Below are 19,013 nucleotides of genomic sequence, written 5' to 3' on the forward strand. Positions count from 1 at the left end.
TGAGCCTTCTGCCACCCACCCCTTACTAAATGGAACTCTGTCACTTCATTTCCTGGACGCACAGCGTTTCTCACTTGTTTTCTGGCATTTCCCCATTTTTAATAGGAAGCGAACCTGGCATTTTTTATTAGAAAGCCCCAGAGTCCCGAGGTTTAATATCTTCAGTGTTAGATTCGTGAATGACTTGCCTGTGGCTAGAATTTGATGGGAGCACGCAACTTGTCGCTTGACATGTGATTTATTTGCTCAAGGGAAGGGGGGGGGAGGAAAGGGGCAATTAAGTGGGTTTTGAGTTTTGAGAGGTGGGGAATGCTTAGAAGTGAGTGAACAACCAAAGGGTTGTAAATCCCTTCTGACAGAATAGAGTGTTTTTAAAATAATAGCTGACTTTGAAACCAACTGCCCTGGGAACTCAAATCAGGCAGAGCTAAGGACTGTTTCCACCCAACTGTTTCTTTTATTTAGAAGATCGATACTTGAGGAGGGCAGGCCCTGGGAGGTGTTCTCTAGAGCCCAGCCATAGGGCCTTTGCTATGTTACTCAAGTGTACCAGGCTTGGTCCTACCCCAGGGCCTTTGCACTGGCTGGTCCTTCAGCCTGGAACTCTCTTCCTCCAGATTTTCACATGGCTGCCTTTCTTCATTCAGCTCTTGGCATGAAGGTCATCTCCCCTGAGGGACTTACCCTAACCATCCTAGCTAAAGAAGCCCCCAGCCCCAGCACTCTCTGTCCAATAAATCTCTTTAGTTTCCCCTTAGCACTTATGCCTCTCTGAATATCTCATCTATTTTACTTATTTATTGCCCGACGTCTCCCCTGGCCAGTCAGTCCCATGAGATTAAGGATGGGGCCTGTCTTGCACACACCTAGAACAGTATCGCCTACCCCTAGAATACTACCATGCCCACAGTGCCACACTCACTAAATGGATTGCAAACATTACTATCTCTGGGCCTCAGTCAAATGAGATTGGCCTTGAGCAGTGGTTCTCAAAGTGGGGTTCCTAGACCACCAGCATTAGCATGACCTGGAGACTTGTTAGAAATGCCAATTCTCTGGAACCCAACCCAGACCCCCAGAATCAGAATTTCTCAGGGTGGGACCAGCCATCTTTGTTGTAACAAGCTCTTCCAAGGGATTTTGATGCACCTTCCAGTTAGCCACTGGCCTCGTGCTTAAACACCTCTGAGGTCTCGGCAGGTGTAACTGCAGGAAGGGGAGCAGGTGTGGCTGGGAGACCGTAGGTGCCCAGTCTAGAACATTCCAGTTTAAGACCAGACATACCTGAAAGACACACTCCCCTCCCTCCCACCCTCCATTCATTCACACAGGCCTGGGTCCCCCTGCTTGGTGCTGAGGGATTTGGAGGAGGGAAGAGAAGTGGCTGCCCCAGGCATCTAGATTTCTCCCCAATCACTGTTTTGGCAGAAAGTAGCCAGTTTGGACAGAGGTCCTCGATAAGCCTTCTAGGTGGTTTTATCTGGTTGCTTTCTGGCAATCCTCTTTTAGGCTGGTTTATAACAAGCATCTTACACTTGCAGTGCCATCCTGGCCAGAAGGCCCACTGTGTCACCTGGGATGTGGGGTCAAAGGTCAGAGTTGTATGAATGCATTGCCTGGGGTCAGGGCTGGAGAGAGCTCTCTATCAGCCTGCAGATAAAGTGGGGCATAATCCGGTCCTTGTTCCTCTTTGGAGAAACGTGATCATTTTGCAGAGAGAGATACTGAGAGGGGAAATGTGTGTGTGTGTGTGTGTGTGCGCCCGCGTGCGCTTACTGCCCCAGAAGCTAGAGGGCTACTAACTACATCCTTAAGCCACTAAAACACCTTCTCCTGACCTCCAGACTGACTGCCACCAAGGCCTGCGGGCTCATTCATCCCCATTGCCATGGTAGTGACATTATGACTACCATTTACTGAGGGTGTGTGACATGCTGGAGTCTCAGAGAAAGTTATGGAGCAAAAGATGAGGGTTAAGAGCCTAAGCTCTGGAGCCAGGCTGCCTGGGTTCAAATCCCAGCTCCACTGAACCTCTCAGAGCCTCAGTTTCCTTATCTGTAAAACATGGCTGATCCAAGACTTCAATAAATCCAAGATGCTGTTAATTACAATGTGCACCATGTATTCATGGACAAAGAAGGAAATACAGTGCCAACAAAACTGTTACCTGTTCATGAATAAGACACATTCTGCTTTCGGAGATGTTGAATTTCAAGGAAATGTGCATCTTGGAATCCATGGAATACAGCAAGAATACCCACCGTGTGGGGCCCTCATGCCTAGGCTGGCAGCTGGTACCTAGAAAGGGCTCATGCACGTTAGCCGGTGGTGTTACATTACGCCTGTTTTACAGATGAGGAAACTGAGATCAAAGTCACTTCCCAAGGCCACCCAGCAAGTAGTAAATGGTAGAGTCAGATTTGGATTCCCTTGCCTGCGTGTCTCTTAAATGGCCCCCAAATCACGTCTGGTAACTGGGCACCCATACCACAGAAGGGATGAGAGAAAGATCAGGAACAGGCTGACACCATATCTGTCTGTCTGTGAGCAGGTCCTCCGCCCCTCTGGGTCTCCATAGCCTCATCGGCAGGAATAGGGCAATAGTGTGGACCCTGCGGGGCTGCCTTGAGGATTTGTGGAGGTGACTTAGGTCCCACACACGTGCTCAGTAAACCTTCATCCTCTCCTCCCTTCCCTTCTCCACCTCCCACCCCACAAGTGGCTTTTGGGGCACTGCTGTTAGCCACAGAAACCCCAAGCTCAGAGCAGTTGCCAAAGATACTTGGACTGACTTGCCTGGTGTATCCGAGCCTCAGCCACCCTGGACACCTGCCTGATGCCTGCTCCTACTTAGAGCTCAGCCTTCTCCCTGCACCTGCTCTCCAACTCAGCCCCCGATACACACCTGGCAGGCACAGCCAGGCCCGGAGCCCCTAATTCCTCTGCAGACAGAATTGTGACTATGTGAAGAGCTTAAAAGTGGTTACAGGGTGGGGGGGGTGCCTGGGGGGCTCAGTCGGTTAAGCGTCTGCCTTCAGCTCAGGTCATGATCCCAGGGTCCTGGGATCGAGTCCCGCATCAGCCTGTCAGCTCAGCGGGGAGCCTGCTTTTCCTTCTGCCTCTCTGTCTCATGAGTAAATAAAATCTTTAAAAAAAAAAAAGTGGATGGCTGGGTATCAGTGTTGGTTTAGATTTTCATGTAAATTTCAACACGCATACTGTTCATCCTTGCCGATTTGTTTGAAGCAAACTTTTTTAAGTGTAATATCTGGCAAAGTGTCCAGATCCTAAGAGCACAACCTGATGAATTTCGACTAAATTCACACTCCTATACCGCACCCCAATCAAAACAGAACATTGCCTGCCCCCTCCCCCCATACCCCTCATGCCCTCTCCAGCCTCCCCAGCCCCCAAGGGTCACCACTATATTGACTTCACACATACGGGTCAGTTTTGTCTGCTTTTGCACTTTATACATACGGAATCATTCCATGTGAGTCCTGTGTGTCTGGCTTCTTTTGTTCAACATTGTGTTTATGTTTGTTGCCGTTAGCAATAGTTTATTATTTTATAGTATAGTACAAACATACATGGTTCTATGGCACTGTCACAATCTATCCATCTTTCTGTTGACGAACATTTGGATTAGCTCCAGTGTGGGGCTATTATGAATGGGTTGCTGTTAACATGGTAGTACATTCTGGCATATCCGTGGGTGAACATGAGTATGCATGACTGTTGCGTATATACTTAGGGGAGGAATTGCCGATCGTGGGTTATTTGTATATTTCACTTTGGTAGCCCTGCCAAGCTGTGATTGTACGACTTACATCCCCACCAGTGGGTGGTGGTTTCTCCAGCAGCCCCAGAAACCACAGGGTAGTGAGAGAAGCAAAGGTTTTAGCAGCTGCTCCTGTAGAGGAAGATGTGAGCAGAGAAAGAAGATGGGAGGGTATTTGAAGCCTGCGACTTGTATGTGGTTACCCTGGGAAGGAGAGTCTGGGACCCTGGGAGCCTGTTGCAGTGATTTGCTCTGCCGTATGCAGTGGGGATGGCATTTTCTGCGCTCTGACCGGTAATGCGTGTAGGTGGCTGTTCAAGAACTGAGTATCCAGGGGAGGGAATCCACCCATGGTCTCCACCATCCCCAATGTTTAAATGTCAGTATGGTTTAATTGGCTGCACAGCCCACTCCCTCCCCCTCTCCTGCAGCAGCCATAGCAAATGTACCCCCAGGAAAGCAACGACAGGGGATAGCCTCGAGTCACCGTGGCTGCCTCCTGCCAGCTCACTGGGCGACCTTGGACAGGTGAATCAGACTCCCTGGGAGTCAGCTTCCCTGAGAATCTCACCTTAAGGAAGTGAAGAAATGAATCTTAGTCGAAGATCATGGGTAGCATTTTGGATGGATATATGGGCGGATGAATGGATACATAGCTAGGTAGAGAGTAATATAATAGATGGACAAACAGATGTGATGTGTGTATAAATATATAATACGTATTTGCCAAGGGTGTGTGTGCATTTGCCATTTTATTGATCATTCACTACCTCTCCTAACAGCCAGCATTTCATGAGCACTTAATATGTGTCAGGCATGGAGAGATGCCCGTCCCTTTACACACCTGATTTCATATGGTTCTCCTTAACAATCTTGTAAGGCAGGAACTATTGACCCCATTTTACAGATAATGAAAATGAGGCTCAGAGAGGTTAACTCACCTTCCTGGGGTCACACAGCCATTAACTGACAAGCCAGGATTCTAACCCACAGAGTTTGACTAGGCCCCTATTCTAACCCCTGTGCTACACTTTCCACCACGTGCCAGGCACTGCCCTGGGCTCCTTCTCTCATTCAGTCCTCGTACTGACTCTACAAGGTACATATTCTCTTTGATAGCTGCGGAAACTGAAGCCCAGAGGGGTTAAGTAACCCACCCAAAGACACACAGTAAGGAACACAGCTGGGATCCAAACTGAGGTCCCTTTGCCACAGTTCCAGCTCAACCACATGATCTCAGCTATTCTAGCATGTAACAAAGGCTCGAGGATACTAAAGGAAGGACTAAGAGTCTTTTAGCAATGAAGTCCTAGATTAAAAGAAAATTCAAGCCGTTATTTTGACATGCGATGGAACATGAACTTTCCTGATACCATCCTTTCTTCCTCTTTTAGCCAACACCGGATACCGTGAGGCAGACATGGTGCTAAGGGCTGGGAATGCAGTGGTGAATCTAGAATTCATTCATTCACTCATTCATTCCATGACCATGTACTGAGGGCCTGCTGCGTGCGTGCCAGGAACTGAGCGCACCGTGGGAGGGACAGATGGATGGGCATGTAGGCAACTAAACGGGGAGGTGTGACCATCACTGCACTACCGTCCTTTGTCATCTTGTCATTTATCTTACACCACTGGTCCTCGAAATGAACTCAATGAGGCTGAAAATGGTTTGAAAAGCCCTCTATCTCGACAGGCATCTGGTTTGGGGGGGAGGGGTATTGGTGTTGACACGCCACGGTCTGAAGGCTTGAATGCATCTTTGGCCGATGGTACTTGGTGGACGTGAGCCACCACTTTGCTGGTGTTTTTATCGCTGTCCCTCAGCTGCTTCGGGTGAGCGGGAGCAGCTGGGACAAGTGGCTGGCAGAGTGCTGTCTGAGTGGTGTCTGAGAACCCCAGAAGCTGTTGGTTTACGCGCAGCTTTCCTTCTGTGCAATCTGGGACAGACAGAACGTGGCAAGCCTGCCTCTGGACTGGGTTAGATTCTGTAGGTATCCTGCGATGCCGGGGTGGGGGTGTCGGTGATAGAACGTGCCCCCGCCCCGATCTGCATCCCAGAACCAGATCTGAGGTCCGGTTACAGGCTCATTATCTGATAGGCAAACTAGAGGCACCTGCAGTCTTACTTGTCGCATCTAACAACCATTGTGGGTCACTCTCCTCTGAACAACTGCTGATCATTTATTTTGCCTTTCGCTTTCCAGCCTGTGTAAGGGACGGACGCTCTATTCTGTGGTGAGGGATGCCAAAATCGTCTTGGATGTCAACAAAACAAGGCAGATTGCTCAAGAAATTGTGAAGGTACCACAGGGTCTGGGGCTTCCTCCTGAGATGCATGGTCTGGCTTCAGACCAACAGTCTGGATTTAAAAAAAATTAGACTTGATCTGAAAAATACCAGGCTGTAGGTGAGGAAGGGCTTTGCCCGGATACCACCATGAGGGTTGGTCTCCCGATGTTTGGCTGCCATCTGGTGCCCCAGCATCGTGATAATTGGGCCTGTTGTGGGGACCCGGATAAGTTTGTGTGGCTAGAATCCCTTACCCCAACGATGCTTGAATTCCCATGAGTGCAGCCATCTCTTTCCGCAGCTGCTGGGGAAACATCCAATTGTTGCAAGTTGTTTGGGATTGAAACAAACTGGAACATCCTGTGTTTTCTGGCAGGTGCCTCATTAGTCAGTTGACTGGGGCTTTTAGTTGCCACTGGAAGTGTCAGGACTGAGCTGTTAGAAGAGATAAAATGTGACTGCTCATAAAGGGGAAAAACCAAAAATCCAGAGACTCACCCTTGAGGGAGACCTCCACTAGACTCCTCCGTGGTCTTGATCATTGGCTCATGATCCGTCCCTTGAGGAATGCAGTGCATTCTGCACTGATACGGGTTAAGTGGACATAAAACAAATCTCCTGCAGAGGAGTTATTTTTTAAAGAGGAAGTGTGGGGAGGTGGTGGATGGAATTCCTTCCTCCGGGGACCTCCTCTCCGTTTTTGTCTTCAATTTTTCTTTCCCCACCAGGGACATCTTTCTTTGTCTCTTCTTCAAGAAGCAGAAGTGCTAGGTGGGAACAGTTTGGCGGGCCTATGAGGGTGGTGGCGGATGTGTGTCCTGGGGACTCTGCCTGTTTCCACTTGCCATGACTTCTTTCACCCCACCTCCGAGCGCCTGCGTTGGGGTCCCGAGAACTTCAGCTATTTGAGGCGCTCTTGTTGGAAAGGCAAGGAGGGTGAACCCAAGCCAAGTAGCAGCAGCGAGCACTCAGGTGTTCCTTGAAAATTCCCATTTCCTTGCTTCCTACAGGGCATGGGCTACCTCCACGCAAAGGGGATCCTTCACAAGGACCTCAAGTCAAAGAATGTCTTCTATGACAACGGCAAAGTGGTGATCACAGACTTCGGGCTCTTCAGCATTTCCGGGGTGCTGCAGGCCGGCAGGTGAGCGGTGGTGGAAGGGCCCCGCGGAGTTCTTGGCCGATGACAGTCAGGGGTGAGAAGTCACCCAAATGGCATCAGTGACGGAGACTGGGGGCCTGAGGTCGCTTAGCTGGGCGGCTAGGCTGTTGCTGATGCCAGCTCAAGCCGTGATTCCCCGGGGGGGCCTGTCTTGCAAGTGGTGCTTTTAGGAGCATGGGCGTTATTGGGCACAGAGCATCCCCAAATCCTGAAAGCCCTTGCCCTCGAATTTAACTGGAAGATCCTCCCTTTGCCCTGAGTACCCACCTGGCAGTTGGAAGCACCCCACAGTCCTTGCTCAAAGTTGTCTTAGGAATTGATCCATTTTAGTGCAGCAAGGGTACTAAGGGATTTAAAGTCAGACCCACGTGTGCCCCGCCCCCCCCGGCTCTGCCACTTAATCACTGTGACATTAGTTATACTCCTGGAACTTCCCTGCACTTCAGTTTCCATGTCTACAAGAAAAATGACGGTGTGATCATGCCTACCTCACAGGATCCTTGTGTGGCTGAAATAACACAATCAAGTGTCGAAAGCAGTGCCAGCAGCGCAGGGAACACTCACAGAGTAGCTGCTGCTGAGTTGTTGTAATTACTATAAATTTGCATATACCTCCCCCAGTGTCACCCAGGAGAATCATTAACCATCCTTAAGTAATTAACTCTCAGGAGCCACTCACCCAAGGGCAAGCTGCCTTGAGGTGATGGTGAGAAACAACTTGATTCCAAATAAACAGCCCATGATTCAGGAGGTCTGCCCTCTGTGACTTTTAATTTGGAGTGTGTGCGTGCACACACACACGCACGCACACACACTTAAAAACCCTGTGGTTTTCTCTACTCGCGCCTTTTATAACCTGTGCGTGCCTCCTCCGGATGGCAGCCCCACACTCTCCTTTTACTTGTTTCAGCTGCTTTGAGGTACTGATCTCTTTGAGGTCCACCCCAGGGCCCCCCCCACAGGTGAATTTTGTTCATGCTATATAATGCCTTGAAGAGCATCCAAAAATCAGCAACACTTGATCTAGCCGCTTTCTGTGTGATCTAGAAACAGAAAGCGTAACAGAAGCAGAAGTGTCTCTTCAGGTTTTACTCCGCCCAAAAAGATTCAGTGCGGTCTCCAAAACTATCTATAGCACCTAAGATGAGAGAAGAAGTAGGTAAATGAACAAGGAGATCAGTGGATAGGTAGGTGGAGAGAGTCCCTCGAGTCGGACCCAACAAGCCAGGAGGGCTGAACGGTGTTCCTTCCTCCCTGTCTCCCCAGGAGCACTTACAAGTGAGTTTGCTGGGAGGATTTGCATGCGCACACACATCCCCACATCCATTCATCCATCACCCCAGGCTAAAGGGCAGAGGACGCAGTGGGTAACATCACTATGAACTCAAGTATCTGCGTCCAGACAAAAAGAGGCCCAGCAGATGCTTTCTGTGAACCTGCTTCAAGGCTCTTAAAAAAAAAAAAATCCGATTCCTCCCACCCAGAGGCATGTCCTTGCCAGAGGATTGTCCTGCAGGTGGAGGAAAAGGGGGCAGGACCTCTGATTTTCTCCCTTTTGGTTCTCAGTTTTCAAAAGCCCCAGGGTAAAGAGGAAGAAAGGAAATGGAATGACGTGAGCATCCTTTCCTTCACCTCATTCACAGAGGCCCAGTGTCAACCGGAGAAGCAAGTTCAAGTCAAGGGCAAGGTGGCTGCTGGCCTCTTTGTCCAGCCGTCACTCCGCAACCCCACCCCTGCCCAGCCTGGTCGTCAACACAAACCCCGGGCAGTGTCAGGAAAGGCCAGGGAGCCCTCAGCGACCTCTCCCAGAAGAAATCCACATTTCTTGGCTGCCCACAAGTCCCGATCGGGGTCTTCTGTGGTGGTTGAATGTTCCCTGTTGCAGTTGTATGTCAGACTTAGTTTTCCTGTAGGGTTTCAGTTTGCTCCCTAAGGGTGCCATTTCTCCAGGAATTGCTGTAAAATTGTGGGTGGGAGTCTCTGGGGTCACTTGTTACATCCGCAGCTTTGGGCAGGTTACTTAAGTGTTTTGAAGCTCTGTGTCCTCATCCACAGAGCAGGGATCTTACCCATCCTATGGTGGGTTTGTTGGGATGAAGTGCGATGGATAACCTGATGCACGGTAGGCACTCAGCAGGGGCTACTTGATGTCCTGCCCCCTCCCAACCTGCCCCCCCCCTTAGAGCCTGGGGCATTCACAATGCTGGGTTCCCAACAGGGGGAGATCTGCCAGGCCTGGGCAGGGGTGGGGGTTACCCAGTGAAGTGAGCATGTCCTGAACATCCAGACAGACCCTGGGGCTTCCCCGAGCCCGTCCCCAGCTTTGCCAGCGTACAGCTGTTCTGCCATCCTCGAGAAAAGGTGTCATTTCCCATGCCAGCACTATGGTGCTAGCCACCCACAGGCTGTTATTAATCATAATAATAACCTTAATGAAGATGATTTGAGTTTGTCACCAGTGGGCCCATCGCCATGGGAATGGGACATCCCGGAGTGTCTGGGCCAGGCCTGGCATCCATCCCCCTCCTGGGCGTGTGCCCCCTCCCACCCTGGGCTGATGGCTAGGGAGTGGCCAGCACCCCTCCTCCTGGCCCAGCCTGCAGTTGCAAACCTGCACTCAGCCAGCAAGTCCAGAATAGGCAGCAGGGGCGGTCAGAAAGCAATCAGAACTGGGGTGCTCTCCCTTTCGGCAGCAGCACCCCATCTCACCTCACCCCCAGTGGCCCGGTTGTGCCCGGAGAGTGTTGGCTGGCTCAGGCCATGGCCCTTCCTTCTTATGTGATGTTCTTACTTTGAGCTGTAGTCTCACTCCATCTCTGAGTCCTCAAGGTGTAAACATATCCATAGGTAATAATTCTAATAATCCTATGGCCCTGGCAGCTGACACAGCCCTGCACCAGGGTTGTGTGAGATTAATGTGCCCATTGTGCAGATGGGAAAGTGGAGACTCAGGTCTGCTCAAGGTCACATGGCTAGTCAGCAGCAGATAGGTCTTTACGTTCCTGCAGGCATCCCCAGTTCTGGAAGCAAGAACTCACTGGGCCCTGCCAACTCAAGGGCTTGCCAATGGATTTGGGTCTGCTGTGTAGCAAGTCCTGTGTTGCTGATGCCGAAAGACTGAAATTTGGACCATTTCCTTATTTTCTGTATAAAAGAGAACCGCTGGGACTCTCCCGCCCCCTCCCCAGGGATATTTGTGATGTCTGGAGACTTTTTTAGTTGTCACAACAGGGGAGAGAGTCAGACTGGTATCCAGTGAGGAGAGACCAGGGATGCTGCTAAACGTCCTACACTACACAGAACAGGCCCCCACCACAAAGAATTATCCAGCCCCAAAACTCCTGGGACCTCTCCTTTCAGGGTTCTCCCCTACTCCCGCCGTGTGGTCCACAAGATAACTTTAGGGATGACGTGAATAAGCATTTTTCATCTTAATTTTAATGTGTACTAAAAAAGTCTTAGCTCCCAGGTATAGTCATGGTAAGAAGTAAATGAAAAACCTCATTTGTGGTAAATAATAGTCGAGAGCAGCACTGTCCAATGGCCCCCAGCCACATAAGGCTATGTAATTTTAACTTTGATTAAAATTAAATAAAATTTAAAGTTCAATTCTTCAGCTGCACTAGCTGGATTTCAAGTGCCCAATGGCCATGACGGCTCGTGGCTGCCATATTGGATAGCAAAGACGGAGAACATTTCCATCACCATGGAAAGTTCTATGGGGTAGTGCCACTCTAGAAGTGTTCAGATAGGGCAAGAATCATTGTCACGGGATATGAATGAGTGCAGTTCAAGGAGCAGCACATTACACCTGACATAGCCCAGAAGCCACCCTAGGAGAACTGTAGAATCCAGCCAGCCCCTGGTCTCCACATTCTGGAGGCTCTGGGCCATCACGATCTCACTCCTGATGGTTGGAGATATCCATCCCCATCCCCCATCACTGCCCCCTCTCTCTGTAGTAACTGGCCCTTTCCTGGGAGTCTTGAATCAGTGGAAACCTTGGAGGAAGTCTGCTCAGATTTCAGTCCCAAATGGAAAGCTCTGTACTTATGAAAGTCTTACCATGTGAAGATAAATACAGATAAAATTTTATCTAAAGTGAGTTCCCTCTTATCTTTGACACATTCCCCTGTTTAAATTTTTTCGTATAATGCTTATCACCATCTGTATTTTTCCTGTTTATTTAATTCATTTGTCGTCACCTTCCCTTACCAAAGCACAGGCTCCAGGAGGGCAGAGACCTTGCTCGTCTCCTTCACTGCTGTGTTCTGGTGCCGAAAACAGAGAGCTTAGGCATAGCACGTTCTCCAAAAATACAGTGAATCCTCATTATTCATGGATTCCATATTTGCAAATTTGCCTACTCACTTAGATCTGTTTGCACCCCCAAATCAATATGGCACCTTCGCAGTCATTCACAGGCATGCACAGGGTGGTGAAAATTTGAATCACCTGATGTATGTGTTCCCAGCTGAGGTCAGATAAGGGGATACTCTGCATTCTTGTTTGAGCTCTCATACAGAGATGACCAGGGGACAGAGATGGGAGGGGGCCATGCGGTGCAGGAAGCCCTGGGCCCCGGGGCCAGTGGGACAGAGTTTTGCAACTCTGGCACGTGGTTGTGGGGCCGCCTCAGACACATCACTCAACACTCCTGAGCTTGTTTTCTCTTCCGTAAAATAATGAAAACAGAATGTACTAGGATGAGTTGTTTTTAGGTTTTAGGTTATAATCGATGTGAGGTGTGTGCGTGAATACCTATTTCCTCTAGGAGCAATGATTCCGTATTTGCTAATTCACTCTTTGCGGAGACTTTATACAACATAACTGCCATGAATACCAAGACTCCGCTGTATTGGCTGAATGAATATGCAGGAGGGGGTGCCTCAGAGGCAGAGGGACCTGATGATGGTTTGGGTGTTGAGTGTCTCCCTCCCAGATCAGTCTTCCCTGTCCCTTTCACTGGGGCTCGGCCTCAAGGACAAGGGCAGGGCATGCCCAGGGTGGGAGATGCAAGAAAGCCAGCGGAGGTGGTCCAGAGACTTGGGGTCAGTGCTGGGGGACTAGTCCTCCCTGGGCTGTGAGGTGGGGCTCCCTCTGTGTTTTGCTTCTCCAGGCGGGAGGACAAGCTACGCATCCAGAATGGCTGGCTCTGCCACCTGGCACCAGAGATCATCCGCCAGCTGTCTCCCGACACAGAAGAGGACAAACTCCCCTTCTCCAAGCACTCGGACGTCTTTGCGCTCGGGTAGGTGGCCCACGCTGGCCGTGGAGAGCCCCAGCCCAGGCAGGGGGACATTGCCCAAGCCTTCCTTCTCTCCTTTTGGAAGAGATGGGGCACCTATCTGCTGGGGCCTAGGTGGTCAGGTTTCTGGGTGAGATTGGGGGTATCCAAGTGGGGTGTAGTAGAAAGAGTGGCCCTAGCAAACCTTCATGCCAGGTTTCTAACTGGTTATGTGACTGTGGCGAGTTACTTGGCCCATTCATTCATTCGCTGAAGCAATACCTATCTATGGAACACCTACCGTTAACGGATTATCCAAAACTTGAGGGCTTAAAGCAACATTTATGATCTCAAGTTTCTGCAGTCAGGAATTTGGGTGGGTGTGGCTTAGCTGAATGGTTCTGAGCTGGTTCAGGATCTCTCATGAGGTTGTGGTCAAGATGTGGGCCGGAGCTGCAGTCTCATCTGGAGGCTTGATGGGCTGAGGATCCACTTCCAGGGGGGCCCCCTCACATGGCTGTTGGCAGGAGACCTCAGCTCCTTGTCATGTGGGCATTTCCATAGGCTGCTTGAGTGACCTCACAACACGGTGGCTAGAACCACCTTGCCTTTATGAGCTGGTCTCAGAAATTATGTATCCTCACTTCTGCCACATTCTGTGTGTTAGAAACAAGTCACCCAATCAAGGAGAGGTGAATGAAGCTCTACGTTTTGCAGGAAGGAATATCAAAAAATTTGTAGACCGATTTTTAAGCCACCAAAGGCCCCTACTCTATCTTTTCTAGTAGAAGACCAACAGGGAAATAGTCCATTTTAGCAGAGTATGATAAATACTATGCTGAGGATAAACATAAGACTGGGCTAATAAAGGAGAACCTAAATCTAGCCTGGGAGATCAGAGAGGGCTTCCCAGAGGAGGTGACTCCTGAGCCTAAGTTAGAGGTTGAATATAAGTGGGCGAGATGAGGGTAGGGTGAGGTGTCTAGATAGAAGGAACGGGTGAAGAGGCCTAGGGTAACAGAAAACAGATTGCCCACAATGGAGGAACATGTGGGGAGTGGGAGGGGGAGGGAGCTGAGAGATGGAGAATCAGGAAAAAATGAGCTGGGGTGGTGATAGGAGAGACTAGATAGGGAATCCGAGTGACTCCTACAGGGACTAAGAGGCTGAATTAAGGAGTTTTTACTTCATCTTCACAGCACTGGGGAGCCATTGATGGTTATTAAGCAGGGGAGTGATGTAATCATACTTTGAGTTTTAGAACAATCACTCTGCTGTGCAGAGAATGGAAAGGAGAAGGATGAGATTGGGAAGTTGGGTGACCAATCCAGGGGGAGATGGTGGCATTCTCCATCAAATCAGTGCTAGTGGGTTTGGACCCTAGAAATGGACATAAGCATTTGGGGGTGGATGGGATGGGGTTTGATGATGGGTTGAGTGCGGGTGGTGCCCAGATACCTACCTTAAGCAACTGGGTGGAGACTAGTGTCATTCACCAAGGCAGAGACACCAGAGGGTCCGCCTGGGCTATGCTGAGAAGGCAAAGAGAGCACATTTGGACACAGTGAGTCTGGGCTACCTTGGAGATGGCCAATGGAACCAACCAGAAAGCAACTGTATCTACACAGCTAGAGTTTGGGAAAGAAGAGTTTAGGGCTTCTCAGCAAAGAGAGAGAAAGTGCATCATGAGACAGAACGGGATGTCTTTGCAAGTATAGAGAAGGATAGAAGGTGCAGGATGCAGCCCCAAGGTGCAGGATGAGGGCTCCAAGAGGGTGCATCTGGGAAGGCTTCTAAGTTCCCATTCCTCAAATAGCCATGTTAATCCTCACCTTACCATGTCCACTGGAGCTGTTGCAGAGATTGGTGGTTACAAACAGAGACAACACTGGGGAAGCTGTTTGGGAAAGTTGCAACCCTGCAGATGTGTGCAATTAGACTTAGCACCACCAAGAGATGTTAGAGAGAGTGTCTTCCATGGAAAAGTACCCCTACTATGTCTTCTCTGTAAATCTCAAGAAGGGGGGGATGGGGGGACATTTGCTGGCCCATCAGGATTCTCGACGTCTATCACTTGGACCCTTTTAGACGTTGTCATTTGCCCTGATTAGTGTATGCCCAAAACTTTATCTAGTTACTGTTACCTGAAACCAAACTGCAATAATTAAGTTGGTATATTTTAGTATAAATTTAGCAAAAGAAAAAAGAATGTAATTAACAAATGTACCAAAGTAAGTAATTGGTTTTCCACTGGAGTTTTAATCTTTAGCAATTTATTTTTTTCTTAGTGTGTTTCTCTTGGAAGTTGGGTTTGAAAGGAAGTTTTAACGAGGCTTTTATTCCTGACACTGCTGAATTCCAAGGGACCTGGCGCTCTTGGTTTCCTGCCAATTAGGTGCATCTTGTTGCTTGGGAACATCATGCTCAGGCATGATTTAGAACAAAACTGGACTTTTAAAAGCATATTGAGCACCGTGTTAAGGTTTTTGTGGGTGCCGTCTCCTGGAATTTTCACAGGCACCCAAATGACGGGAGGGAATAGGCTTGGGCAGCTCAGCGACTTGCCTTATGGTAATCAGGGGTGGATCTGGGAGTCACACTTGGGACATCCTAACTCCAGAGTTGGAGGGTTTAGCCACGGGGACCTCAGAGTCATTTCACCACGAAAAGCCCTATTTCCCTCAACCGTAAATAAAAGGTAATAAACCCAGCGAGGCGCTCTGAGGATCGAGCAAGAAAACACCTGTAAGACACCTGCGCCCAAGCTCCTGCTAGGTTCCCTTGCCCCTCTCCCATGAGCCCTTGCCTGCAATCTGTCTGTGCCTCCTAACCCAGGCCCCAACCATCAGCTGCCGGGTTGCGCCCCGCCCCCCCCCCCCAAATCCTTCACTTACAATTACAAAGGACTCTGGAATAGGATCGAATGTAGGTTTCTTGTAGTATAATGGCCAGTGGTGCAATTCTGTAGTCAGATCAACCGGATTCAGCTTCCACCTGCACCTCTTATCTGCTGTGTGACCCTGGGTAAGATACATAAGCTTCCTGAACCTCAGATTCCTCTTCTGAAAAATGGGGATGACGATCATGCCTCCTGTTTGAAAATGTAGGTCTTATTTTTATTCGGGTCTGATGATGGCAATAATGCAGGAAGCAACTGTCATTGGAAAGATGGTTTGTTGTTCATGGTTTTCAAAAGGAGGGGGCACATCAGGCCACACGGGGAAAGCACCAGGGTCAGGAGGCAGAGGGGGCAGGAGGAAAATGCGGGCAAGAGGCTTTAATGTGGTTTACTGGGGGAGGAACCGGTGAAGCAGGGTAAAAAGGCTAAGGTTGCCTAGTTTGACTAATTTAGTGGGCTCTGGGGTGTGGGGGTATCCTGAGTAGGGTGGAGAATATTGGTGCCAGTGGAAGCCTAATGGAGGTGGGGGTGGGGCTTTGGATTGGTTAGTCTGCCTATGAAAGGCACACTGGCAAGAGAGTCATTTACTATCTCTAGGAATAAGCTGGCCCTGGGGAGAAGGGCAGCCCCTCCAAGGTCAGGGAGGCCTTCAGATGTGAAATCATCAAAATAAGAAGGCATGTTTCTTACACCTCCCCTGTAATCATAATAAATGCAAAGGGCTTAGAATAGGGTCTAGCACGGAGTAAAAACTCAGTGTTAACTGATTATTACGATGGCAACAGTCATCATCTAGCACCTTACTGTGACAACTTCCCGATCATCTAGCTCAACACCCCAACACCTGAGCGTCACCCCTCCGAGCCCCAGAGGGATGAGGGTAGGGGAGAGAATATGCTGAGAAGTGGGACCCTAGAAATAGCTGGTTTGACAGGATCCCCTGATCAGTAAAGATAACAGAGCGCTTCATGTTCTTTAAAGCAAATTTGCATAAATTAGATTAGAGGAAAGATCATTTCCTGAGTTGGGGAATTTGTTCCCAGTGAGCTGAGACCTATTCCCATGGTACAGCTCAGCAATTCCCTAGCATCCTGTGAGCACCCCATGGATCCGCCAAGGCCCTCCCTGCCACCCACACCCCCCAGCATTTTTTCCCCACTATTCCATGGGATGCCTTATATTTAGAAAACAAAACTATTTTAAAAAAATCCTATGCGATCACCCAGAGTTAGCCATTGTTAACATTTTGCTGTTTCTCTTTATTCTCCTGCCGATACATATAAAATTTTTTTAAGAGTAGTTATTACCTTATATACAGTCTTTTGTCCTGGTTTTTTCACTTAAAATTAGATATTAAACATTTTTTCATGTCAGCAAAATTTCATTGAGATGTTTCAATAATAATATCATATTCCATTTTGTTTTATGGATTTACCATAATACATGCAACCTATTCCTTTCATTGAACAGTTGTGTCATTTCTCCTTTTTTGGATATTATATATAATGCTGTAGAGAATATCCTTGTAAGTGATTTTTGTATCTCTAAGTATTTCCTTACAGTGGTTTCCTAGAATTACAAGTCCAGGGTCAGAAATCCTAGCCACATTCTATTACACTTTCGGGTTCTAGGTTTTGATTTATTTTATTTTATTTTATTTTATTTTTAAAGATTTTATTTATTTGTGAGCGAGAGAATGAGAGACAGAGAGCATGAGAGGGAGGAGGGTCAGAGGAGAGACAGAGAGCATGAGAGGGAGGAGGGTCAGGCCGAGCAGGGAGCCCGATGCGGGCCTCGATCCAGGGACTCCAGGATCATGACCTGAGCCGAAGGCAGCCGCTTAACCAACTGAGCCACCCAGGCGCCCAGGTTTGACTCATTTTAATTCAGGCACCAGGGAAGGTATCCTTGGACAATCATGACTTCTAAGACATCAAGAAAGCTTTAGGTGCATCCCAGCTAGCAAAACACCAGCCCTGTGAGGAAGAAACTAGAAAGTAGAGGGGTTAGCCAGCAGCCTGGCTGGGTGGGTGTGTCGATGAGGGGAGACAGGGTCGTGAGTGATGTATCACATCAACAACCCCTTTAACAACATCTGCCAACAGCACAATTTGGTATGAACTCCACGCCAGGGAGTGGCCTTTCAAGACGCAACCAGCAGAGGCAATAATCTGGCAAATGGGCACAGGCATGAAACCCAACCTCAGCCAGATCGGCATGGGAAAAGAAATCTCGGTAAGTCCTGGGACAGTGCCAGCTCTGGGGGACAAGGAGAGAGGTAGACACAGTTCAGGGCTGCCTTTTTCCTGTGTGTTAAGGTTACAGATGCTTCCCCAGAGGGTGGCACAAAAGCCTGTCCACAGCCTTGTCAGATCGTGATTTGGAGCTTAAGCGGTGAAGTTTCTGAACTATGCCTGCAATTCAGGTTCCCGCCTCAAGGGTGCAGTAGCACTTGGCCAGACTTTCCCTGGCAATGGTTTGCTATATGAAGTAGAAACAGTGAATCCCTCTTTTTCTGTTACTTTTAAAAGATATTCATTAAAATATTACCATACTATGATTCTAATTTTATTTGCTTCTACATAAAAATTTTTAAGTCATGATCCAGCTCAGAACAAGATATACACAAACAGAGAAGCCTGAGTATAAATTAATAATCACCCTCTAAAAAACAGCAGGAAGAATGCTGTCTTTTGATCAGAAGACAGATAAGTCAGGGAAGGAGTAATTATCTGGCATGTTTTTAAGGATTACCCGTATCTAGGTTTCCTTTCTCAGGTGAGGTGATTATTAAAAGTAACTTCCCACTCTTTGAAGAGCATTTAAAGTTTGGGGATGTGGATAGAGACCTCAGGATTCACTTTTCTCCCTCCCTTTGAGAAAAAAATGGCCAAGAAACTCCTTGGGGATCATTACTGATCTCAGTGTATCCTAGACCTTCTAGAACGGGACCTACCTAGTTTGCTATATGGGCTCATGAGTTGGATGAGTGGAAGGATGGATAGATGGATGGAAAGAAAGACAGAAAGATGATAGATGATGGATAGATAGATAGATAGATAAGGATGAATGCATGAATTGGGATGGATGGATGGATGGATGGTTGGATAGATGGATGATGGGGGAATATACAAGTGGGGCAAATGGGTAGACAAATGGACAGACCCAATGAGATGCCAAAGGGTATCAAGGCATCACCATTTACATTAAATCACCACATGCTGGCTTCTTTTAGGACATTCTTCTCTTTTGCTGGGCCTTTGAACAAGAAGAAAGACCTACCTTCACTAAGCTCATGGACATGCTGGAGAAACTGCCAAAGCGGAACCGCCGCCTGTCTCACCCCGGACATTTCTGGAAGTCTGCAGAGTAGGTGTTCTTCTTTAGTATCTCTCCCCACAGCCTTTGTCCTCTGGCCTTTGCCCCCTCTTTGCTCCCCTCCCCCACGCCTCTGCCAGCCATCTCCTTTCCATGCACCCACCTCCCTCCCCCAGCCACCAGCCTTCCCTACCGGGTTCCTGTTCAGGGGAGTCTATAGAGTCTGCCATCCAGGGCCTGGTCCCTGTTGCTACCATGGCCACCTCCTTGCCTATCTCTTCCTGATGAAGGTTGATGCCCCAGTGAGTCTGATCATCAGATGCAAGGTGCTGCC

At 48.8% G+C, this 19,013-nt stretch overlaps 1 protein-coding gene across 1 annotated transcript in view; it reads left to right on the forward strand.

The window, feature by feature from the left end:
• KSR2 (kinase suppressor of ras 2) overlaps positions 1–18,734 on the forward strand; it is a 400,684-nt gene extending 381,950 nt beyond the window's left edge. The window contains exons 16-20 of the mRNA XM_044921136.1: positions 5,989–6,085; positions 7,084–7,217; positions 12,355–12,486; positions 17,467–17,596; positions 18,597–18,734. Coding sequence (XP_044777071.1) covers positions 5,989–6,085; positions 7,084–7,217; positions 12,355–12,486; positions 17,467–17,596; positions 18,597–18,734 — 631 coding nt within the window. The remainder of the gene's footprint in view (positions 1–5,988; positions 6,086–7,083; positions 7,218–12,354; positions 12,487–17,466; positions 17,597–18,596) is intronic.
• Positions 18,735–19,013: the final 279 nt, after the last annotated feature.

The sequence above is a fragment of the Neomonachus schauinslandi genome, chromosome 14 (genome assembly GCF_002201575.2).
Source record: "Neomonachus schauinslandi chromosome 14, ASM220157v2, whole genome shotgun sequence".
Classification (NCBI taxonomy): domain Eukaryota; kingdom Metazoa; phylum Chordata; class Mammalia; order Carnivora; family Phocidae; genus Neomonachus; species Neomonachus schauinslandi.